The 26,854-nt window shown below is 37.8% G+C and overlaps 1 protein-coding gene across 1 annotated transcript in view; it reads left to right on the top strand.

Annotated features, from left to right (window-relative positions):
* LOC140241004 (guanine nucleotide-binding protein G(i) subunit alpha-like) overlaps positions 1-15,680 on the top strand; it is a 44,100-nt gene extending 28,420 nt beyond the window's left edge. The window contains exons 3-8 of the mRNA XM_072320780.1: positions 4,091-4,232; positions 6,029-6,192; positions 8,039-8,167; positions 11,200-11,329; positions 13,462-13,615; positions 14,916-15,680. Of these exons, the coding sequence (XP_072176881.1) occupies positions 4,091-4,232; positions 6,029-6,192; positions 8,039-8,167; positions 11,200-11,329; positions 13,462-13,615; positions 14,916-15,103 (907 nt within the window). The 3' untranslated portion in view covers positions 15,104-15,680. The remainder of the gene's footprint in view (positions 1-4,090; positions 4,233-6,028; positions 6,193-8,038; positions 8,168-11,199; positions 11,330-13,461; positions 13,616-14,915) is intronic.
* The last annotated feature ends 11,174 nt before the right edge of the window (positions 15,681-26,854 follow it).

Below are 26,854 nucleotides of genomic sequence, written 5' to 3' on the forward strand. Positions count from 1 at the left end.
AAATTCGAGCTAACTATTTTCCAATCTTATACGTCTGTTTCTTTCTACTACAATAGTACAGCGCATATTAATTATGGACATGCTTACAAACATTATGATATCTGTCATAGTCACACAATGCATGTAAACCATCATGACGACATGCCGACGTGTATGAAGCAAACATTAGTTATCGCATCGCGCATTGATGATGCCACCATGGGACGCACTAAAATTTGAACTGAATCATCCAAGATCAGTCCAATTATATTGAATTCTTACGGGGTGTGACTTCTAAATATACTAAAGCAGTCAAAATACGTACATCGGTGCACTCACAGTGATACATTGCGTGCCTATTTATCTGCGATATACAGTGTATAGACCGTAAAATATTTCTCGTTGTATATCTCACTTGGTGAATCCTCGATTCTTATTTGTGGAAATTAGGGGCATGATTCAACGCTTGCCAGCAGCCTCATAATGCCAAACCGCTCCATAGCACTAAACTCCTTTTTTTTTTTCCTTTTTTTTTTTGGTGTGTGTTTTACGCGGAATGTACAGTCGTGGACGTGTGTATGTACTCTAATAATTGCTTGCCTTCCATAGCGCGAGAGGACAATCATAACAATCATGATGACCGTGACCGATGTGATCGCAGTGAAAACGTCTTTGACAGCGCCTAATGTGTGAACCAGCTAGCGCCATCGCCACCGCACCAAGTAGGATTTCATTTACTGTAGTTCTATTCTGTATAATTATAAAACAGATAATGACTAATTTTGTTTTGGGCAGCGTTGAAATTATTGCCCCTCGGGATCTCAACTCCATGCAATTTGACCCTTAGTGCAAGCTCGTTGCATGGAGTTGAAATCCCTCCGGTGGGGCAATGTTATATCGACAACGCCCCAAAAAGTAGTCCATATCCAACTATTCACTACACAGCGTCAGCTTTAACGCCGCCTTAAAGTTTTGCCTTATGCTAACCACTGGCACTGCGGATGGAACAAAATAAGAAAAGAAAAGGAAAGTAACATACTACAATATTTATATCCTACAGAAAGGATCGGACCATTTGTTATTTCCAAAACTTCTTTTCTTTTTTTTTTTTGAAGAGTATGTTTCACTGTATTTTCAAGGTTATGTTATTTATTCTAAAAAAAAATGTCTAATAGCGTTAATTTTCATACCATCGGGTTTGCACCATTTATCTTCGCTGCGATAACCCTCCGTGCCATCTCTGAGCCGAACGGCGATCTCAACATTTCATCGTGCTTCTTGCTCTCTTTTGTATAGGATAACAGCCATCTTCTCCTTGGCCAAGAAATTTACTTTTCGTCTGTTTGGCTCTTGAGATGCCTTTCTTGCTGGTTTCCAACATGTTTACGAATATTGTCTATATGCGGAATATGATCGTTTTTACCTGCGGTGTGATTGTCTCCGTGACACTCAAATTGCCATAATGAAGAATTCATAGTGGCTGCCGGCTCTGCGCGAGACGCGGCTGGTCTTTCCAGACATTATAGAAAGTCAAGGATCTTTTCTGTTTTAGTCGTCGTCTGGCCAAAGAAAAGTCGCTCGACCATTTTGAAATAAAAGATAAACATGTTCTTATCGAACAAAATTGGTATGAAATATGCACTCCGACTTAAGTTAACTGACTTCAGAGTATATTGAATACGGACCCTCAGGTGTCAACGGCGCGGATATCAGAAAGTTTAAAGAAACTATACAGTGCAACTTATGATGACTTGTATATGTATTGGTTTATCATGTTTATAACATCCTGATCCTCACCTACGTGGCCGAAAGAATATCTAAATATTCAACGGCGCGGATATCAGAAAGTTTAAAGGAAATATACAGTGCAACTGTTTGATGACTTGTATGTGTTGGTTTATAACATCCTGTGGCCGAAAGAATATCTAAATATGTTAAATTTCCTTTATGATATTTTTCTTACCTTTTTTCTTCAGATTGCTTTGATACTTCAACAAAAACAACAATTCCAAAACTAGCCAGTGAAATCATCTGTCAATCGCTAGTAAAGCATTATGATTAACAAAAGACATTGGAATCACTCTCCCCTATAATGTAGACCAAGCATAACTTTCATGTTTCCCTGTAATGTTTTTTGGTGATAATTTTTGTACTTAAGCAATGATTGACAGATGACATCACTGGCAGAATCTTGGTTTGGAAATTTGGCTTTTTTTTGTGGGCGTATCCAATTAATATGAAGAAAAGAAGTAGAAGAATAATTATTATGAAATGTATACAGGTGTAGCACGTATTTAGATATTCATTTTGCCACATAATTCATGTTTATAGGATATCACGAATCAACGTACATTTGCATTGCATAGTTCCTTTAAGCTTGCCACAGTTGGTCATACTTGCAAGCAAGGATGATACATTTGATACGAAGTCATAAGAAGGTATAGGCCTAGAATCGATGACTCGCGTGGAAGAGGACATTAATTTAGCCGTTTTTTGCAATGTGACCAACAAAAAGGCCACAGCTATGCACACCGCACTACACTGATGTCTGGACGCATCATGTTTATGTGCAGTGAGGGTCCTAATTCTATTACGTATTGCTTTCCCGTATCACATTCCCGCAGCCGTCGCACAATAATATTACCAGACGCTCAGGGTTTTTTTAATTGTGTAGAATACAAACAAACAAACAAACAAACAAACGAAATCTATCGATTGCACGAAACATCATCGTTCTATTTGTTCATATCGCTTGTTATTGTTTACTCTGAAATGTTCTCCTATATATAAATAGTAGCAACATTAAGTACAATATTGTTCATTTTTGTAAAAAAAGCACCAAATTTGCCTAACATGTAGACTGATATTTTCTAAGTAATTGAGCCAATGGGTGTCCCCTACCAGAAGTGCTGTGGCAGCCATTTTCCAAAATGGCCGTTTCTTACTAGTCTAATGATATGGTTTAGTGTAAGATGTATGGTTCAAAGTATAGTACTAAATGGTGGCCATTTTGAAAAATGGCCGTTATGGCTAATTTTCTTGACAAATCTTATGATATCTTAAATCTTATGATATCTTAAATCTATGTCATTATTGTTATCATTATTATTCTTATTTCCTGACCATGGGAGAACAAAATAATGCTTCGCTCTGACGTGTTTTATATGTTTGTTTGTTTGGGTTTTTTATAATCTCTGGCTGGTATTTGATACTTTTTGCGAATATTGTGTAACAGGTGTGACGTTTGATTAGTAACTAATGTACAAATAATACATGAATACAAGGGAGACAAATATACATCAACAGTTTATCTGAAATCGATCGAAATGCACCTCTGAAAGAGACCAAATGTTTGAAACAAGACTTGGTTTTCATGAACAAACAGAGAAAGAACTTCGGTATCGTGTCTAATTTGTAAATTACCGTGTACTGTGCAGAGTATATATATTTCATATTCAGTCGGAATGGTTTGAAAAAAAAAATTAGGACCGCTTTCCTCATACTTTCTTTTTGTTAAGTGAGCACTGCTTCTCCTCTTCCTCCTCCTCCTCCTCCTCCTCCTTGTTTGTCTCTGTAATCCACTTCTAGCATGGTTAAATTTTCGTTGCATGATTTCAGATAACTATGTAATGTACAACGATGTCGATGAAATATGCTTGCCATTTTAACGCGTATGACCCTTCATGTAAGATGTATTTTTTTTTTATTGTTCCTCAATTTTGTGCAGCGTTCTCTTTAAAGTGTTATTCCTTGTTATATCTTTGCTATCTTAATCTACGTTTACACCTTCAGACATGGCGCCTCAGGCCTTAAGCAAGTTATATTTGATCACCGTGTTGAGTTGAAATAGAATTGAATGAAATGCAAAATGATTCCGTCAACCACTTGAAACATCTGGAGAACTCACCGTTATTGTATGCAAATAAGAGGTCCGTGACAACCCCACATGAACTTTACTCCTGTCTTTCGTCTCATGTACTGCCTGCCTTTCGTCTCATGCACTGCCTGCATTGTAATCTATATGCTTTCAAGCTGTGTAGATTTTTCAGATCATACGATACGTGGTAATAATGATCGATCTATGAATCGATATTCCGAAATGAAATTACAGGCTGATTCATCAGCAAGGGTTCACGCCGGATGAGAGGCACATGTACCGCGCTATCGTCAACTCGAACGTGATCGAATCCGTCCATGCCATTCTCGATGCCATGGAGAAACTGGACATCGACTTCGCCCACAAAGAGCGAAAGGTGGGGGATGTGACTTGATACTAGTACTTGATAGCAGAAGTGTTATGATAACCTGACAAGCTGGCCACCCGTTTGCTCTTCAGCTATATATCTGCTCATTTTGTTTTGTTTTATTTTGCTTTGTTTTGGATATCTCAACCATTTCAAAACCGATTTTCATCAAATAAACTTTGAATTCCTCTTAGAATTACATGCCTTTTCATGTTTCATTAGAGGCTTCTCATCATCTAAAAAAATCATAAAAAATGGAGAACTGAAGTCTCATCTCAACCGAAACTGTACCATCCCTTTGATACTTGATAGCAAAAGTGTTATGATAACCTGACAAGCTGGCCACCCGTTTGCTCTTCTGCCATATATTATATCCTGTCATTTTCTGTTCATGACATTGTGACGTTATTAAAGGGATGGTATAGTTTTGGCTGAGATGAATATTCAGGTTTCAACTTTTTGTGAGATACTTAGAAACCACTTTATGAAATGAAATGAAAGAACATACAATTCTAAGAGGAATTAAAAGTTTATTTGATGAAAATCTGTTTTGAAATGGCAGATCGAGATATACACAAATAAAGTAAGACAAAGCAATCCCAGTAAAAGGTGGGTCCCAACTTTTATTAAGATTGGATTGCTTTGTTTTGGATGTCTCAGCCATTTTAAAACCGATTTTCATCAAATAAACTTGAAATTCCTCTTGGAATTACATGCCTTTTCATATTTCATAAGAGGTTTCTCTTTATCTAAAAAAAAATCATAAAATGGAAAACTGAAGTCTGATCTCAACCGAAACTGCACCATCCATTTGATACTTGATAGCAGAAGTGTTATGATAACCTGACAAGCCCCCCACCCGTTTGCTTTTCAGCTATATATCTGGTCATTTTCTGCTCATGACATTATGAAGGGATTAAAGGGATGATATAATTTTGGTTGAGATTGAGATTCAGGTTACAACTTTTGCGAGATAATTAGAAACCACTTATATGAAATATCGAAGAGCGCACAATTCTAAGAAGAATCAAAAGTTTACTTGAAGAAAATCGGTGTTAAAATGGTTGAGAATTTAAAAAAAAAATCATAACAAGTGGGTCTAACAAAAGGTGTGTTCCCACCTTTTATTAAGACCCCTTCGTTTTTGAATATCTCTTAATATCTTTTTGATATTGATTTCTTACATTTTGCTTTTTTAATTCCTCTTAGAATTGTATAATTTTTAATATTTCATATATGTGGTTTGTAATAATCTCACACAAATTTAAAATCTGAATCCCCATCTCAACCAAAACTGTACCATCCCTTTAAACTCGGAGACCATAGGCCTAGTGAACGACGTGAGGAGAATACGAAAATCTCTACCTATGACAAACTATATTCAATTTCAAGTTCAAGACCAATACTATTTTCTCTCCATCCCCAATATAATCAATATCACGTTCGTAAAATATGAATGAAAGGGAAGAGAAGTCAACACAAGTTACCAAAAAGCAGTACACATTGTACTTTTGATGAGAAGTAAAGAAGTGAAACATTAGATTTTGTTCAAAGAAACTGTTCAAACAATATAGCTTTGACTTTTATATTCGTCATGATTATAAACTTCGTGATTATTATTGCTGTCAGTATGGTCAGACGTAGTTTTACTTTAATATCATTATGGTGATTCTTTCCTATCATTAAGTTACTTCGATGATCACTGTAGTATTGTAACCATCGTGTGATGACCAAAAACAATATCCTCATCTATCTTAGCACCGTTGTTTTCATATAAATTTCCTGTATTGTTCTACCTTCTCCAGGTTGATGTGGCGTACTTTTATGCATGCTCTCAAATGATTGAAAGCGGGGAACTCAACATAACCCGTGAACTCGCAGCGGCCATATCCCGCTTGTGGGCCGATAGGGGGCTGCAAGAGTGTTACCGGCGGAAGAGTGAATACCAGCTGAACGACTCGGCAGAATAGTAAGTGTATCATTACACTGGCATCATAATCACTTTGCTTTAAGTCGATGCAGGGTGGAAAACTCTGGTGCTATGACGTTCGTTAATCCGATGGTTCGTTAATCCGAAAATGAAATAGGATTCGTTATTCCGAAGGTTCTTTTTTAAATGAAAAGAAGGTGCGTCGTAACGAACCTTCGGAATAACGAATCTTGTAGTTTTTGGATCAACGAACCTTTGCAATAACGAAACTTTTTTTTTTTCAACTGACTAATCTTCGGAAAAGGCATCTGTTGCTAGCAATCTCATCAGGTACAGGATTTTGTGACGATCGGAAGGATTTAAACGTGCAGCTAAAAAGGTGACTATTTAAGACGAAAGGGCAACTTGACTCTCTGTTTTGGCTAGTACGATACCTTAAAAATGTAGCCATCTCGCCTTCTTGCCTTTTCGTCCCACACAAGGCCCCGAGTCGAGTTTTGACAAGTCATCTTATCTCTTTGTTGCCTTCTCGCCCTGATGGGGCCGCCTTGATGAGTTTCGGCGAGTCGCCGTCTTGCCTAGTATCGCCTCCTAAGCAAGGCGCTGGAGCCCCGCCTCTGCAAATCAGACAATGACTAGTGAACGTGTTCCCATGCACCCGGGATCGCAGGTTTCATAATTAACTGCTTTTGTACGACCTCGATGATGATGGTTTATGTCCCATCAAGCTAAGAAAATCCAAAAATCCCTCTTTATACCCAGTCTAGAAAGATACAAAATACGAAATATTTCCTAATCAGAAAATCGCCCCCGCTCCACTTCATCGTTTTTCCAAATTATCAGTGATGGAAGCTATAGAAACAATGTGCCTTCTTCCATAAGTCCATTTAGAAATAGTTTAAATGGGCAACGAAGAGACAATTTGAGAATCAACATAGATTTCTCTGGAATTGTTTGCAGGCCAACAGCAAAAATCTTCTGAGGGGCCCACCTCCTATATACAAGCTTTGACTTTTTAGTGGGTCCCTCCATTTTTCGAATTTTGCATATTGTTTACTTACTTCTAATCACTTGAGTTTTATGACTATGTATACTTATCGTAAGGTGCTACAATCATTGTAAATTCTTTTCATCCTACATAGTTTTACGCACCTCATTTTCTGTTACCAAAAAAAAAGTGATATCTATATGTTCTTGTCGAAAAATGAAATAAAAATTGAATTGAACTGAACTGAATTGAGTTCCAGAAAAAAATACCACCAGAAAAAAAAAATACCACTGCCTTGTCGGACCGTTACATGCACGCAAAAAACAAAACAAAAACAAAAACAAACACACACACACACACACACACACACACACACACACAAAAAAAAAACTCTATTCGATTGATTACCACCCCCCCCCCTCCCCCGACAAAACTTATATATGTCCTTCCAGTAAGACGTGTTTTTACAAAACGCTCATATCTATTTATTACCTGATGGTAATCCGATCTGAGGTGGTCGTGGAAAGGGGAACTGCTAAATAAGGGTCGTTCGCATCGTAATCCCCAGAAATCCCCCATCCCGAAGAATAGAGATCTCGCACCCGAAGCAATGATTATACAAACAAAATTTTGTCCGCGACTTAATTGTAGAGAGAATCGAGATTTTGTTATATAGGTTTTAAATTGAACGCTTCAGTTTGTAATAACTCATCACAGTGATCCTGTATCATGATGATTATACAACTATCATCATCCTACTCACAATAATCGCGTCTTGATTCCCAGCTTGATAAGAAAAATGTACACATATTCATACAATTATAAGTATAATTATTATGTACGATGGAGATTCTATACATAATGTTATTTTTTTCTCTATTAATTTGCTTCTAATAGCTTTTTTAACAAAATATCGTGCTTGGCGGAAGAAGGGTACATTCCATCCGATGAAGATATAATCCGAGCTCGGCTCAAAACCACTGGAATTCTGGTCACCAGGTTCACCCTGAAGTTTCGAAAGTTTGTGTAAGTAAAAATATTCCATTCCCGCCCTTAAAGATATGCTCGCTTGTTATCGACGAACGATTGTATATATATCACTAAAGCGTACAGGAACTACCCCCAACGTACTGTAATTTAACCGAAAAATTGCTTTAGGACTAACAACAGTTGCCTATTTCACGTGTCCACTGATATATTACTAAAACAAAGATATTATATAAAAAGACGGATGATTCAAGGCGTATCTCGCTTTTATTCTGAAAGATATAATTTACCATTTGAAGATGAAACAAATACCCAGAATAAATAGTTCTAAAATGTGACTTAGGGATATAAACAGCCAGTGTAAAAATTTGAACCAGTATAATCGATGTTAAGTATTGTTAAATATACAAAATGTGAACAATAGTTATAATAAAAAATGTTTCCAGACTAAGCCGTCTACAGTTATGGTTTAATTAAAAAGCAATAGTGAAATCTCCTTATATTTTAGGCTTTATTGCAAAATTTTACATGGTAGGATGTTTTGTGACACAACTGACAGACACAATCATATGCATCAAAAGTGATATCTTGAACACTTTTAAAATCACTGCTCCCAAAGGTTAATAAGACCTTTAATCATCCTACTTCCCATCCGTCTGGAATTTTAAAGAGGATTTGTCTGCTGAAATAGTGTCCTTTAAAGCAAACAACTTGTTGTTGTTTTTTGTGTAAATTGTATATGTATATCTGCGCTTAAGCAAATATAGCCCCTGCGTCAATTAAACAGCATGGTAAGGAAGAGGGGGGAAAGGCATAGGGGGGGGGGACATTTTGTGCACTGATATTCCCTCATGATTCTATCCAAAGTGTAATGCCATATATATATATATATATATATATATATATATATATATATATATATACATACATATATAGATATATAAATCCAAATCTATTTCCCTTATTACGTGTACTTGGTTTTGATTTTTCTTTACTTGAATTCATATTGCGGGCGTGTGACAGGGCCAGAGCGAGTCCATTAGATTATTTGCAGGTGTTAAAGAGGAAATCCACCCCCAAAATAGATAAAATACAAAAGAAAGAGAGAAAAAAATCTACAGAACGTTCCAAAAATGACAAAATGACGAGTTGAAGATGTCATGCCCTCACAATTTTTCATGTATATTTTATATGAAATTCGGAAAAATTGTCAATTTTAGCTGATACGGATAAAAGCATATTCCAATACCAAAGTATATCAGAGATAACATTTGTTCTTTCTAATTTTGGGTGATTGTAAGGCAAGATTTATATTTATAGGGCTGAAATATGAAATTTTTGTCATTTCTGTATGTGAAATGAATAAGACATTGTGAGAGCATGACATCATTAACTTGCTGATTTGAATATTCGTAACCACTGTTCATGAAGTGTTTACCGAAAAATTTGGACATTTCAGAATGTCATAAGGGCTTTTTACACTTGTGTTTCTTAACCCCGGACTTTCTCTGACCCAGGACTATCGTTAGTCCCGTACCAATTTTTTCAGCTTTTTACACTCGCCAATTAGTCCCGTACTATCTCTTGTCCGGGGCTAAGGAGAAAACTGACCTTTTTACACTCGTCTTTCTTAGCCCCGGACTTTCCAAACCACATGAATATTCATAATTACGCTGTGTACTGTACACGTACACGCACGCACCGGCAGCACTTGATTACCTCGTTTCTGATTGGTCAGTGAGGGTCGCACTTCGTCTCCGTCGCTTAGCCCAGGATTATTTTTTCGTTCTGTTTACACTCACTTGCTTGGCACCGCAATTGCGGTGCTAGCACCGCAATTGCGGTGCTAACCCCTGCTATTTTGCAGGGCCAGATAGTACCGTACTATCGGTGGGGCTAGCCCACTTTGGCAAAAACGAGTGTAAACAGAAAGTGGGCTAAGGATAGTCCCGTACTATCGGTGGGGCTAAGGCCCCCCCTTAGCCCCACCGATAGTCCGGGGCTAAGCAAAAAATTACAAGTGTAAAAAGCCCTTTAATTTCCTTATTTTTTATCCTATTTGATAATTTTTACATTGTTATACAGGGAATCTTTTTGTCTTTCTATATGAAACTGATAAAATCCTGAAGTGGAGGTTTCCTTGAGTATGATTGCCTGGTTTCTGAACTCTAGGTTATACCACACCACACTGGAGGGCTGGACGTGAAAGGGGAGGGTAAAGCTCTACTGGGCGATTCATTGAAAGGTTGTGCCCTTACCATACACGATAAGGTGCCCTTCAATGCGCCGTGACTCCTCATAATATAGTGTGTGATGGGCCTGAGGGAGCAATGCATACCAGCTTGAAATCTGTCCTGAATAAGTTCTTCATTTGATCTCTTTTGATCAGTCAAATACGGGACGGTCTACACCCCGACCCCCTTTTTTCCTCTTTCTCCTTCCCCGTCTCAGGCACACAGACACACACACACAGACACAGACACACACACACACACACATTTGCTCGGGTTGTTATGTAATTTTTATTTGGCATAATATATTCAAATTCTTATAATCATCCTTGACAGTGAACTTTATCGTCATGACAATAATATCAAATAACAGTGGCTAGATAATAACGAGAGATCGGTGAAAACAAACAAATAAAAATAACCCTACCGCAAATAATTCGCATAGTTGCGTACGAGCACTTGAAACACTCCCATATAATTATCGCTCCTCAGCACTATGATTTACAGTTATCTCGACTGGTAATCGTTTGTTTGAACTTGCGAGTGAATTTGATTTCATCGACAGTCGCATTTCTTAAAATATCCGCCAGGAATGCATTAAGCTGCTCATCAGCTCACGCATCACCCATTATAGACCAAATCCCTTCCCCGTTATTCATTCGATAAATTATCGTTCATCCTAACCTTTTTGTTTACAGAGGAACGAAAATATTTTGACGTCTTGATTATTTTGTTGGATAAACTCTTTCTCCCCCCCCCCCTCTTCTCTCTCTCTCTCTCTCTCTCTCTCGTAATTCATTTATCTCTCTCTATTCTTGCTTTTGGAAATTCATTTTACAGGGTGATCGACGTTGGCGGTCAACGGACCGAGAGGCGGAAATGGATTCATTGTTTTGATGACGTCACAGCGATAATGTTTACAATCGCTTTGAGTGCGTACGACCAGAAGATTCGAGAGGATAACAAGACGGTAAATAAAAACAAAAACAAAGATTTTAGTGGAAAGCTTAGTGGAAAGTTAGTAGAAAGCTTCTTCTTTTTTTTTTTTGTAAGAAATAAAACCCAAATGTATGTGTAAAATGCGTGAATGCACACTTACTAATAGAACACATTAGTTAAGATTGAGGTAAATCGCACAATCCATTCAAATATCATAAATTTGTAAAATTTCGATAAATTCCTATCTCTGGATGAGAAGACTAAATATCCTCACTCTGAAAATGTTACTGATTATTTTCTCCGCAAGTGTCCTCAACAAAATTCATTTAATTATATTTTCATCCAGTGAGTATGGGTGCCCTAAATAAGGGTCTTGAATTTCAAGCAGGAGGTCCTGGGTACCTTACAATGTATGGGTTATAATAAAGTGTGAAAACTGAATAGGCTACTTCAGGTTAATATTCTTGCACGGGCCGCGGAACCGCGGGGGAGGGGGAGGGGTGGTACATTGACCCTTGACCTCTTCAAACGCCCCTGTGTTGAATGTGGGCGTCCATTTATACACGTTCACTGTCATTACAGGGATGAATAAATCAGCACTGAGAACGCTACTTCAGCGTGGGAGTGCCCATCCCTGGAATCCGTTTTGTGGATCAGCGTAGCGCAATCACGGCATTGTATTGATTGTAGCTGGGTTCTCGTCTCTCTAGCTTTCTGCTGATACAGACATAAGTCCATTCCAATAATACCGAGTATCACAAGGATCTGACGTACTGGAAAGCAACCAATCCGCCAAGGCAATCACAATGATGAAACATTTCTGATAGCTTAACTTTGCTTCAGGCTGAATCCTAAATCCCTATAGGAAGAACTGTCCTCATCGTTGGCTGAAACGTAAGGTAGTCATCTGGTAGATATTGTAACTTTTGTTTCATTATAGCTTTTCCTGCGTGTGCTTGAGTTTTCCATAACGCTTCTTGATATACAGTAAGAGTTTTAATGCACTACTAGCGACCTTGCCCCTGCTATCCCAGCTGTGGAGTCTTGTTTGCAGTAGCCGGAAAAAGAGGAAGAAGAAGAGTGCAAAATGATATGATACACTCATGTATGTGTATGTGTGTGTGTGTGTGTGTGTGTGTGTGTGCGTCCGTGCGTGTGGGGGAGCACAAATATGCTTGTTACATAAATAAGACTAGTACGGAAACGATTTCCCTTCGAGGGACCATTCACTGAGGAACGCCTGTACGGTCCAAGCCGCTGCTGCCAGGCCGCTGAACCGAACTAGGAACCTTCCGATCGAAAGTACATTATCTTATCCACTAGGCCACAACGACTCCAGTAGTTTAATATCTTAGTATGATGTTGGTTTGTTGCTGTTTAATGGATAGGGCTATAGACTCTGGTGCAGAAGATAGGGGTTCGAACCCCGCCCCTGCGCGTTGATTCTTGGACAGAATATTTAAGCCAAAGTATAGTCAGCTAATCAGGTTAAAGGGTATGTACAGTTCTGTTGAGGTGAGGATTTAGCTTTTAACGTTTTGCGAGATATTCAGAAACCACTCTATGAGATGTCAAAGAGCATGCAATTCTAAGGGGTATCAAACGTTAATTTGATGAAAATCGGTTTGCAAATAGCTGAGATATCAAAAAACAAGGTGAAATAAAGAGATCCTAATAAAAGGCATGGCCTGTCGCCTTTATTATTTTCATCACTTTTTGGGATATCTAAGCCATTTGAAAACCAATTTTCATCAAATAAACGTTGAATCCTTCTTAAAATTACATGCTACATGTATTTCATATTTCATAAGAGGTTTCTCCTTATCTCACTTAGGAATGTTCAAAACACGAATCCCCACCTCAACCAGTACTGCACAGTCCCTTTAAGGAATAAAATGTTTCTCTGGTGGAACAGTTTCGAAACTGAAGAATACTGCGTGGGTAAATAAAAGATGTTTTTGCAGCTGTTGTTACCTTTATCATCATCATTAAGAATGTAAAAAAAAAATCAGAATTCATTCAGTATTGTGCACAGATATACCATTCTGTTCTGAATTTTAACTGGTTATACAGATTTGTTGCCCCTTTGATGCATACTGTTTTCGCCTTCGGTTATATTTTTCTTTAATTCTTCGTCTTGTTCGAATTGTGGTTTCCATCCAGAGTCGAATCTCAGAGAGTAAGGAAATTTTCAAGTCCATCTGTAACTGCGTCTGGTTTCGCAGAACCCCACTCATCATACTCTTCAACAAGATGGACCTGTTTGAAATCAAGCTGCAGACAGTTCCACTTTCGGTCTATCATCCAAGCTACACAGGTGAGCGTTTAGAGGGAGGGGATGATCCATTGGTTTTCATGGTGTCACGGTGGGCTCACACAAGGCGGTTATAGCATGCACCCTTTCCCAGGGTCTTCCGATTCAACTCCATATTCCTTTTATCATATTGAAACTATAGCGTTCTCTTTTTCGTACATCATCATGGGGTTGGGGAAAAGCACGTATAGTGACAATTCTAGCTACCATTAAGTTTTAGCGTTGCTTGACTTGTCATTCCATTGACAAACCTCGTTAATCAAAGCCTTATTTCATGATCTCTTATTATGTTTCAAAGCCATCTCATATCTCTCATGCAAACATAAATGTAAAAATTTGAATATATATATATATATATATATACATGTATATATATATATATATATACATATATACATATATAAACAATAAAAGATGAAAAGATATATACACATATCACATACATGTACACATATAAACATTTATACACGCATAATGCAAAAGAGAGAAAGAGAGATAGAGAATAATCGTGCGGAAGTTACACATCTACCTTAGATGAAGAAAGTAGCCGAGAACATTCAATAGTCTAAATCCTGAACAATATACCTCTAACCTTTAACGTTCTGCGAGGAAGTGTGCCAGGGCCTAGCAAAAGCGAGGACATGAAGGTTGAAGGATGCCCTCTTTTTCAATAAGGAAATGTAATCAGTAACATCTTGAAGAGAACTCTAAAAGAACACGAGGCACATGCCAGGAAGAGACAAGAAGAATGATGAAAGGTGCGCTTAACATAAAACGATGGCAATATCAAGGATGCCCCACTCCAGGTGAAGACATTCGGAGAAGATTTTGATAAAAACGTGTCAGGAAAAAATGAGAAAATGCACAGAATCAGAGAGGATTGGGCCTGAAAAAAAAAACAAAAACAAGTGGACAGAAAGATACCCCCACCCAAACAGGCACAGAACAACTGTATAAGTAAGAAAAATAATCATAGGGTGACGCCATCGTGATATTCTCAGTGAAATATACATAATGTCTCCGATTCTGACAAGAGAAGAAGTATTAAGGATTGTTTTTATGCCAATACTTTAAACTGGCGCCATTGAATCTCGGTGCCTCTATTCATTTTCTCTTCGATCCATTCTAGTAACGGTTATTCCTGCCAACTCGAGGCCTGTCGGACACGCAGCAACAGCTAAGGCGCACAAATTCGATTCTAAGCACATCCAAGACCACGAATACCATTTCTCTTTGGGCGCCATACTTAACACTGTTTTTTATTGGTTTTTGTTGTTGTCGTTGTTGTTCTTGTTTTGGGTAGGATCCGACGATGTACAAGAAGCCAGACAGTTTCTCTCGGAAGAATTCCTGCGACTCAACAGGTGCGACACGAGGTCAATCTACCGCCACTTCACCATAGCAACGGACTTGAGCAACATCCAGTTTATGTTTGACGCGTGCGTGGATGTGATCCTGCAGAGTTCGCTAAAACTGTGCGGAATGCTCTGAAGTACTGACAGTATAGAACAGAGTAAAGGACAGCAGACGGCTGTGAAAATGAACAGAACAAACAAACGATCCTTGACCTTACATCGTGTCGCTGTCACAGTCCCCTAGGATCCGATGTCCCCGGAGGGTCCTTATACTTGAGACGCGCTGGTGAGACGCTCGTGCGTCTTACCAGCAGACAATGCCACGACTAAGATGGTAACAGCAATCTATTTTAGGAGCCATTGAGATGGATAAAAGGTGCCTTCCCGTTTAACCGACATACAATCTGCGCAGTGCATGACTCGCGATAGCCAAAGTGTGTTTCGTTATGGCGTCTCTTCGCGGGAACTTGATAAGGATCGACATAGCATTCCTTCAGCGAATTATTGAGAGAACGAAGTGACCCTGCAGTCAGAGATCCGCCATGTCAGTCCCGACGATTTCAGTGGTGCATTGTTTGTATTACTTTCTCGAAGGACATGATGATGAATATCAATACTTTGGACGTGCCTAAAAATTTCCGCATTATTCTTGTTATGCGCCGTGTTTAACAATTGCGGAAAACAATGTCAGAAACATATATGATGCGCAACCACGAAAGCCATAAAATGTTGAGAATATATATGTATATATATATATATATATATATATATATATATATATATTCATATTTCGGGAATGGCAGATATGAATTATTCTGTCAGATGCAAATCTTTAAATTAAGATGCAATTTGTCCGACTTCATTATAAGGAAAATAAAAAAAAATAAAGTAAGAAAAAACTGTGAAGATCATAATGACAAAATCGGCTTCACGCACATTTTTCCTCGTTTTATCATCTCCGATTTTATAAGAGCAACGTGATGGCACACCACAATATAGACTCCTACTTCAATGGGTAGCGAGAATGCGATTAGTTACAAATCTCCTAGGCGGCTCGACGCCCTCTCCTGAAAAAAAAAATGCTCGCAGGAGAGTTCAGAGTTACAAAATGGCGTTCTCTCAGTTTGCCGACCTGCATGAAACGCGTATGCCTCTCGTCTTGCAGGACGGACGCCATGACAAACTTCAACAAGTCATATTCTTGCCGCCAGTTTAATCTTTTGTATTTGATATGCAAAGATCACTTTCTTTTCTGAATGCAGATACCACATCAACCAAAATCATGCATTTACTGTAATCCTACCATATATAACTTTGTGGCATGAAATACCGCATCGTGAAAATTGTTTCGAAAACTTTATACGATCTCTAGAAGGTGAAAGCGCCATTTATTATTATCATTATAATCTTTATCATTATAATTATCATTATTAACATTACTATTATTATCAGTATCATTATTATTATCGTTATAATTATTACTATTATTATCAATATTAACATTACTATCATTTTATTTTGCTGTAGACTTTCCACGACAGAATTTGTAATTCAATTAACAATTTCTCTTTCCATTTTGTGATTGGAGTTACGCTGGACGTTTCTGGTTGTTTCTGACATCAAATTCTCTTCTCAGGCGATGTAAATGTTTTCTCACTAAACAACCAATGACTGGTGTCTGATTATGTATCATTATCAATCAATAATCAACAATAACATGACAGCAACCTAGATTAGATAATTTATAGAAAAGAGTGCCCGCTAAACCTCACTCGGCGAAAATGATTGAAAATTAAGATCCGTGTATTGCAGACAAGTATAATGAGAAATTTGTGTCCCTTTTGAACTAATGTGATTACATTTATGAATGAACTGTAAGTAACAACACACAAATAGAAATGAAACATAAGTTATAAAATCTTTCTTATCGGTCTTCAAAGCAAAAACTGGAGTTTTTTTGAGCCAAAACTTATGTTGATCACGAGCATTTTGTTGTTGTTGTTGTTGTTGTAATTTTCGGAGTATAGGAAAGCATCACCCACACAAACTCTTATGCCTTATTCAGCTCCTGAAATTATATCATTTTAAACTTGTTACAAATGAAGGGAAGTTATATGTTATGCTTTGTGTGTGTGTTTTTTTTTTGAATAAAAATCGCTAAATGCGACTCAAATTGTGTCGTAGCCGTGTCCTTACTTTCTGTAGCAAACGATGAATTGACAATCATAAATAATTTCGTGAGATTTGTAAACCTTGTGATTACGTAGTGTCTTGAAATGTTAGAGAATAAAGCCAACTTTCATGGCATGTTGACATTCACTGTCACTCTTATTTTTAATCACGTTAATCTAAAGTTTCCCCACACAAATATATTCTCACAAATAGCACAAAAAAAGTATAATCATACAATACGAAAGTTATACAATTTTAGCAAACATCATTATTTTTTTTGTATGTTTGCTTTTATTTCTTCCAGTGGCAACGAAGCACGAACAGAATTTTTAGCTGAGTCTGGAGAGTTCTGTTTGCTAATAAATACGCTAATTTTGTGCACACATTATTTTATGTCCATACCAAAAATTTTGCCAGATTACCAGAAACCCCTCCTGGGTTTTCTTGAAATTTGCCTGACATAGTATACGATTATACTTTGCCTTAAGAATCTCTAGTTAAAACTATGGGCAGAGGTGACTCCAAAATACTGTTCACTGAAGGGCGCAGCCACGAAGTTAATTGGAGGCACCGAGAATTATGATTTTAAGCAGAAACCCAAAATTATAGGCAGAGTATATTTGTTTTCTATTTTGGATCAGAAAAAAAAAAGGAAGGAATGTGAGGCGAGAAGTCTTGTGGTGGATGCGATGTTGTGGAGGCGTCCTAAACTGACCGTATGAAACAGCGCACGATGTCAGAGTTGTATTGTGATGTCACAATTGTTTTATAGAAATTTGAGAAATTTCACAGAGTGTCGGTACGAAGCAGCACGCGATGTCAGAATTGCTTTGTGATATTATTTCACAAATAGTATATGCTATTTGGAAAACGTCGTCATAAAAAATGACATTACAGTATTTTGCAGATACAGTGGCGTATCTAGGGAAAACGGCGCCCGGGGCAAGCACGAAAATTGCGCCCATAAAGTGTTCAACCCCAACCCCATCCCGGTAGGGACTTTAAACAAAGTCCACATGATATGCTTTTTCAAGCACTTAAAAGGGGTCTTTTGAGGGTGATTTAAATGTAATGAATTTTGATAAATTTTGGCGAGCGAGCGCAGCGAGCGAGCCGAAAATTTTTGTATTTCAGCTCACAGTCACAAAACATGGAATTCTTGTCATTTTTTGCTTATCAAATCTTACAATTCTAATCAAGATATAGTGACGGCTTTATAGATAACGATTCATACCAACAAACTGAGGACTTGAAAAAATACTCTAAATTAGTGCGCGCGAGTGAGCTGAAATTTGTATATTTCCGCGTCATCATCACGTTTTGTTCTTATCTCTCTCTATTTTTTTTTTTTTTTATAAATTTTGGCGAGCGAGCGCAGCGAGCGAGCCGAAAATTTTTTGCATTTCAGCTTATACAAAACATGGAATTCTTGTCATTTTTTTGCTTGTTAAATCTTACAATTTTAATCAAGATACAGTGACGACCTTATAGATAACGATTTATACCAACAAACTGAGTACTTGAAAAAAAATACTTTAAATTAGTACGAGCGAGTGAGCCGAATTTTGTATATTTCCGCGTCATCATTACGTTTTGTTCTTATCTTTTTTGATTTTTGATTTTTTTGATTCGCTGCATTTTTCCTGCTAAATATAAAATGACATGTGTGAACACAATAGACATTGTCATTTTGTCCTCGTCATCACCACGTTTTGTTCTTACTTTCTTTTTTTATATAAATTTTGGCGAGCGAGCGCAGCAAGCGAGCCGAAAATGTTTATATTTCAGCTTACAGAACATGGAATTCTTGTGTGAACACAATAAACATTGTCATTTTGTCCGCGTCATCATCATGTTTTCTTTATATCTTGTTTGATTTGGTTTTCTGCCCCCCCCCCCCTTTCCGGACGAGTTTTTCTTCTTCTTCTTCATCTTCTTCTTTTTTTTTTCGTTTTTTTTTTTTTTCGTTTTTTGCGCCCCCAAGGAGTGGCGCCCGGGGCACGTGCCCCCGTTGCCCCCCCGTAGATACGCCACTGTGCAGATAGTATACGCAATGTCAGTGTCCAGCAAGCCAAAATTCTGACATGGCTGAAAATACCTATAATCACGTGAAGCAAGCTCTTTCAACCAATCACAAGAAAATATATTTTGAATAAATATGATAACAAATAATGTTTGCAAGTTTCTTTCCAAGTTTTGAAATACATTGAGCCTGTTTTGTATAAGCGGATGGAAGAGTTTGTTGATACACGTATACATAACTACACAGGACGAAAATTGTCGATAAATCTGGATACACTAGACCGGTCTGTAGCCGTTTCTGTAAAGTTTCATTATTCCAGCACACTTTGTTCACAAAAGATTATCTTAACACCCACAAACCTTGTGGTCTGTCCTTCCTGGCAACAACAGATGAATGCTAGGTGAATTCTTGCGTAAGAAACTCAATTGGAGGAAGCAGTTGAAGAAGATGGTTCGTTATTACGCAGCAGGACAAGAAATGTCCACGAATTATTATACGTTATACAAAACAGCAAAACGGTCCACTTGCCTGTCATTTCATGTCAGTATGTACTTCTCGGAGATGTGACTTGCTATATGACAAAGCAGAATTGATTTGCCAAAAATTTCTGACTTCGGAACTCATGTTCTCATAAGGGTATGGTATGAGAGATGGTGTAGGAGCATGTCCACACGAGGGTAGTATACATAGGATGTTCGAGAACTGGCTATAATACAGTGCGTATCAAAAAAAAAAAAAAGGTAATCCAACTTTGGAGGGCTACTATTTCATAATTATCAGCTATTGAGAGCACACTGTTAGTTGTGAGGAAAGGGGAACTCTTCCTCTTTCCATTGATACCTATTTATGTTGATGAATGTCATGCATGACTGAGCACATGAACTTTAAAGACAACAATGACAAATTACACTTTTTCCAAGTTTGTGTGTTATTGTGAAGGAACAATGCATGTCTCACTGCATGGATGAGATCTGTCAATGAAAGTGGCCAGAGGCTATAGCCTGTACGAATGCAGACTTGTGTTTAGGGTTTGTGTTTAGGGTTTTTTCCTAACCTTTTGGTTCATAACCTTTAAGATGGCCACCTGTTGGATAACTAAAGTCACTCCCACAGAGGTCAACCCACACAATCCATTTTCTCTGTTCATATTCAACACATAGCTCGCAGCGACAAACCATGTCTTAAATGTGAAGAGAGAAAATGGATAATGGTTTAGCCTTTATGGAAAGGACCAAGTTTTCAACAACGTGGCCATGTTGAAGGCTATGAACCATAAATGGTTAGAAGAAAACCTTAACACGAACCTGCAGTCATGCAGGCTGGCCTGATGATTCCACCACCTCCATTGACAGATCTCATCCATGCAGTGAGATATGCATTGTTCCTTCACAGTAACGTGCAAACTTGGAAAACGTGCAATTTGTCATTGTTGTCTTTAAAGTTCATGTGCTCAGTCATGCATGACATTCGTCAACATAAATAGGTAGAGTTCCCCTTTCCTCTCAACTAACATTACACTCTCCATAGCTGATAATCATAAGATAGTAGCCCTCCAAAGTTGGATTACCTTTTTTTTTGATACGCACTGTATAGACCAAAAAGCTGTCAGTTTTCTATGGATTAATAAACAGAATTCCATAGGTGTGCCGGTGATGATCGGGTTTTTATGACCACCTTTCTGAGCAATCTGGAAGTTCATTTTGATCTCAATATGTCGGATATATTTTGCTCGTTTACCCCTTAATGGAATGAAATTTCCCCAAGGGATGAAACACTATTATGAAACAGAATTCAATCAATGTGCAAAACGATTATCTGAACTGCATGTTCTGAAAGTCATTGAATCTATACCCTTCGGGGAAGCCAGTTTCATCTAACTTTTCCACTTAATTCCGACAAAATGCTGATATGGTATAATCTTCAAGTATAATTCTGTATAAATCAATTTCAGATTAGTGCCCGGACATGGTCAATCTTTGCGTAATTTCTATCCGCGCATCCCCATGTCTTTACCATAAAGTGTCTCTCATCTTTCATAAGTAAGGACTGTAAAAAGTACTTACAATCATAAATACCTGTCTTCCTTAAAGAGTGGCTGATCATTAAACAAAGAAACATGAGTCAATCGTCTACCTATCTGTGAAGCACATCCAGTTTGGCACATGTTTCAAATACATATGCCTAAATTGCAGAATTTAATGATCTCTTTGAATGTCTACTTTAAAGAGAATAAGCCTTTCGTACATCCACCTCTTGACCCGCCTTATTGTATGAGCCAAGACGGTGGTAACAGTGTAGTACATGATAGAGTGTGTCGTGGCCGGTTGGTATGGCTCTATCGTGAGTGTATGTGGTAGAGAAATAAGGCAAGAGACGAGGGAGGCAAGGGAAGGGTAATGTGGTTAGTGGCGGCAAGAGATGTGGCGCGGACAAGAGAGATGCTATCGACCGATTGTCAACCACTCCCAAACGTCAACGCCATCCTCTCTCTTTGACTCTGTTTGTCTGTCTGTCTGTTTCGTCTGTCTGTCTGCCTCTCTCTCTATGTATAGGATATACAATGTATGTGTGTGCCTGTCTGCCTGTCTGTGTGCGTGTTTCTCTCTCGCTACAACTCTCGTTGCTCAATTTTATATTCCACATTGCGCGCCTTTTTCGAGACTTAAGGCGAGGCAAGGGGTGAAAGCCAACGGGGTTGTCACCCACTCTATTCCATCCCCCCCCCCCCTCCCCTTCCACCGTCGTTCCCCACCGTCACAGAAGTCGCGCAGTGTGGAAATAAATCTAAAGTCACGTGGCCAGAGGCTACATTTCCAGCAGCTGATTGCTACATTCAGCATCCATTTTCTGATGCATTTCTTCTCTTTTCATGCTACCACTGCGATAGGTTCTTGGCATCTCACTGCCATTAGCTACATGATATAAATTTATATACCGTTCACTTTTATACCCTTTTCTGTCACACAACTTCTCTCTTAATATCCCTCTCACCTTTGTTTTTTCTTGGTAAAGCTACTGTGTAAATGTAGCAAAATACCAACTGTATTATCATACTGGACAAGTCAATCTTTAAATTGAAATTCACAGATTCGTAAATGAACAAGATAGCTTTATAGGCTACCTTATCGCGACTGAACTTAAAGGGATTGTATAGTTTTGGTTGAGACCGAACTTGAGGTTTCTAACATTTTTGTGGTGAGATAATGAGAAACCTTTTATGAAATATGAAAAAACATGAAAGAACATTTATTTCGTGAAAATTCGTTTTGAAATGGCTGAGATATCCAAAACAGAGCGATCCTAATAAAAGGTGGGACCCACCTTTTATTACGATTGATTTGTTTTACTTTGTTTTTGGATGTTTCAGCCATTCCAAAACCAATTTTCATAAAATAAACTTTGAATTCCTCTAAGAATGGTATGGTCTGTACTATTTCATAAGTGGTTTCTTGGTATCTCGCAAAAAGTTAAAAGCCCAACTCTCATCTCCACCAATACTATACCATCCCTTTGATATGTCATTATCACAGCAGAAAAAAAAGTACCCAACAAATGTTAGGTGATCTGATATTTGACTTGGATTCTGATGAGGCCTATAGCTATCTTATAACATTTGTTGCAAGAGCTCGAAGGAGATGGCTGATTAATTGCTGCCAAATGGGTTTTTCTGTGGATACATAGAGCGGTACACATATTTTCTCAGCAAATCTTTTTTTTCTTCTTCATTTCAATACGGTTTAAAAGATAAAGAAAAATATTATCTAACAGTCCACTTAACTATAATAACTTGGAGACAAATACTGCACATTTGATATTCCGGTATATGTCTCATCGGTTATTTAAAAGTAATGACCGTAATGATTCATGTAGCCCGGAAAACGTTTCCTATCCTAAATAATAATTTACGTGTATTTAAATCACTTCGTGTTCAAAATATACAAAATATTACTGACGTGTCATTACATGTCTATACTGAACGCAATATAGTGATCAAAACCTTTCACTATTTCTTTTGCCTGACGTGATTCGGATTTCAAATACGTATATTTCCATACGTCTTCGAGAATTTTTGTTTTCTACTGGGCATATATTTTGTTAAGCCGCGAAATAAATCCCGTCAATGTGTATAAGTAGAATAGCTAGCCTATCTCGAAAATATCCCCCTGAAGCCGTTCAGGTTGTAATACTAAATAATCCGTACGATAACCTTTATTCAGTTCGATGTACGTAAACATAACGTCAATGTCCATGCAATAAAACGCCTTGTCATTTAGGAGCACACAATATGTTTGGATTGAAGAATGTGTTAAAAGTTTCCATGTGGTACTGGATGGGGAGTTGCCGTTGCGTTGCCATGTATACCGTTGTCATGGAAACAGTTCTGACTGGCTAAAGGGATCCCATTATTTGGATTACATTCCTATGTCATCGCTGGACTATGGGACTAAATAAAGTAGATCTAACTGACGAAAAATTGGCTGATTAAGATCGTGACAATGGTTATAGTGATTAGGGAATACGATGATGACGGGAACTGCAGTGGTGTCGGGGATTATCGAAAGCGATTGAATTTGGATTGAAGGATGACTATTCGTCAAATCATTTTTGTCAAATGAATAAATGATACTATGCACCAAGGTACATCTGTAGGTACTTCTAGTCTGTCTACCCGCCCCTTTCTTTCTCACGCGACTGTCTTTGAACATAATTAAGGTATATGTAGTCTGTTAACTATCAAAACATGTTTTGCTTTGTTTTTTGTTGGGGGCGGTCGACGAATTGGTTTAAAGGTCTTGTTTACCTTTGGGAGCAGTGATTTAAAAATGTTCAAGATATCACTTTTGATGCATATGTGTAGGTTATTTGCATCACAAAACATCCTACCATATAAATTGTTTGCAATAAACCTAAGATATAAGGAGATGTCACTATTTTTCTCATTAAACCATAACTGTAGACGGTTTAGTCTCGAAACATTATTATCATAACTATTGTTCATATTTTGTATATTTAGCAATACTTAACATCGATTATACTGATTCAAATTTTTACACTGGTCATTTCTATCGCTAACTCACATTTTAGAACTATTTTAAAGCTCTAACTCTGGGTTTTTGTTTCATCTGCAAATGGTAAATTATGCCTTTAACATCAAAACGCTTTACTGCTCGTGAGATCCAGACATCCTATAGAGCGGGAATCCTTATTCTCTCCGTATCAGGTTATCTCGTCGATATCTGTCTGTTCTTCCGTAAGTTTACGAGTAATTATTGACATGAATAATGCAGTGTTCATCCCCCAGAAATCGTGTTGCTTTACCGTATATCTGTGGGTGTGTAAACGGGAGAACGAGAGGGGAGAGGGGAAGAGACAGACGAAGGTAGAGGGAGAAGCGGGTGCCTTTAACGCTTCGTGAGCAGATCGCTGCGATTCGAGGACGCTGATAATCTATATCTGTCAATTTCGAAAAGCATATTATGCGTTTAGTGCCATTTAGCCGAATTACGGAGCGCATCAACCTCAAAGAGTGTCGCTCAATTCGGGGGAGAAATAAGATGAGAATCGGTTAGATTTGCGGCGATGCATTTGAAGACTTTAATATCACTTTGTCGTTCGCACGTGCATTCGATTTGTGGTTGACCTCGAGCTGTAAAAATACACTGTCCCCGATTCTCCTCCGCGCCCACCGCTGGAGTGTTCCCACGACAAATTGAGAACATTCTCCTCACCCTCACGTATGCGACATGGAGCTCGAAGTTTATATTGTAAAGCTGTACTTGCAACTTGAAATGTATCGTTCACACTGGCGCTCGTTTGTGTATACCGAATATAATAAGTGTATGCGTTCGTGGTATACGAGTACATTTTGTATAGGTATTTTACATACATTTTTATGTAAAGTCATTTTCACCAAAATTTGAGATACAAGGTCTGGTCACCCAAGCGACGATATACTGTATATAACTCTGGGTCCAACTTTAGGGAGACATTGTGTACATACGCAATGTCGGCAGTAAAGCATTGAATATAGTTGAAAACGTTAAAGGACAAGTTCACCTTCATTAACATAAGGATTGAGAGAATGTAGCAATATTAGTTGAACACATCAGTGAAAGTTCGAGGAAAATCGGACAATCCGTTCAAAAGTTATGAATTTTTGAAGTTTTTGTGCAGTCACCGCTGGATGAGAAGACTACAGCAGTGTATGATGTCACATGCGTACAACAATATAAGGAAAATATAAAGAGAATTTCACAAAATTTCATCTTTTCAAAAAAGTACACATTCCCTTGACTCATTACTGACATATGTTATGGGTAATATTATTCCCATTGCCTTTAGAAAGAGACAAGTCAAGTGCTCTTTTATTGTGCGAAAAAAGTGAAAATATGTTGAATTTTCTTTACATTTTCTTTATACTGTTGTACTCGTATGACATCACGAGCCTTAGTAGTCTCCTCATCCAGCGGTTCCAACACAAAAGTTTTAAAAATTCATAACTTTTACATCGATTGTCCAATTTTCCTCAAACTTTCACTGATGTGTTCTACTAATATTGCTGCATTCTCTCAATCCGTATGTTAATGAAGGTGAACTTGTCCTTTAAGGAGACAAATTGTCTCCTTGACGTCGTGTGTCTCTTTAATGTAGTAATTACAGTTGTACATGAATTATGAGCATAATGTCTCCCTATCACTAGTATAGCTGGGTCCATAGTTATATGTATCTATCTATATATACATATATATATATATATATACATCTTCTGGTGACCGGTTCAAGCCACTAAAATCATTAAATCTGAAAGTGAAGTGGTCAGAAATACACGGATACAAAATCCATTTCGAATCTTAAGTGCCCGATCAGGCTACCAACAGATAACCTTTTTGGAAATTTGGTGGTCTGACATCAATTTTGAGTGGACCTTGACCACCAGGCCACCGCTAATGTCGAGCCCTGTGTACGTATGCATATATATATATTATGTGACCAAAATAGCTTTGGAACAAGTTAGTGTCATCTTTGGAAAGAAAAAGGAAATTCGGTATTGTTTGCAGTGCGTGACAAACTCAATCAGTACTGAAAAAAGTTTTTGGCTTACTCCGATCATTTCTTTTCACAATAACATTACCGTAACCCAACCAACCTCCCACATAAACTCAGTGATAACATTGGGCAACACAGCAGCGTAATAACAATGTCTCTTGTTTGTTTTTTTTTTTTCTGGTGTTTTATGGTTTTATTATCATAGCTTCAATAATCCTCACGCAAAATGCAGAGGCCTGCAATCAACGGATCCAGTCAGAGCTGAAGGTTTCCCGACAAAATGAAATTTTAAAGGCATTTCTCTCCCGCTGGTGTCTCATATCACTTATAAACTTTCTCAGTAATATATAAGATTAATAAAGAGCAACATGATATACAAAAGTATGGTATCAAAAATAGTATAACAAATGCCTGTCAGTTTTTGCATCACATTACCTTTCCCAGATCTAACCAGCCGATACAAAAATATTTTACACGGCTAGGCTTCCCATATTTCCCGAACCTTCTACATCATGCTTATTGATAAAAATGACAGTTAAACCAATATCTAAAGAACTCTATACGTACACCTAGCATTATTCAGCATACATTTTGCTACACATGTATTGCATCTGAAAAAAGTTGTTACATATTTGTACTTCGGAA

The sequence above is a fragment of the Diadema setosum genome, chromosome 17, assembly GCF_964275005.1.
Source record: "Diadema setosum chromosome 17, eeDiaSeto1, whole genome shotgun sequence".
Classification (NCBI taxonomy): Eukaryota; Metazoa; Echinodermata; class Echinoidea; order Diadematoida; family Diadematidae; genus Diadema; species Diadema setosum.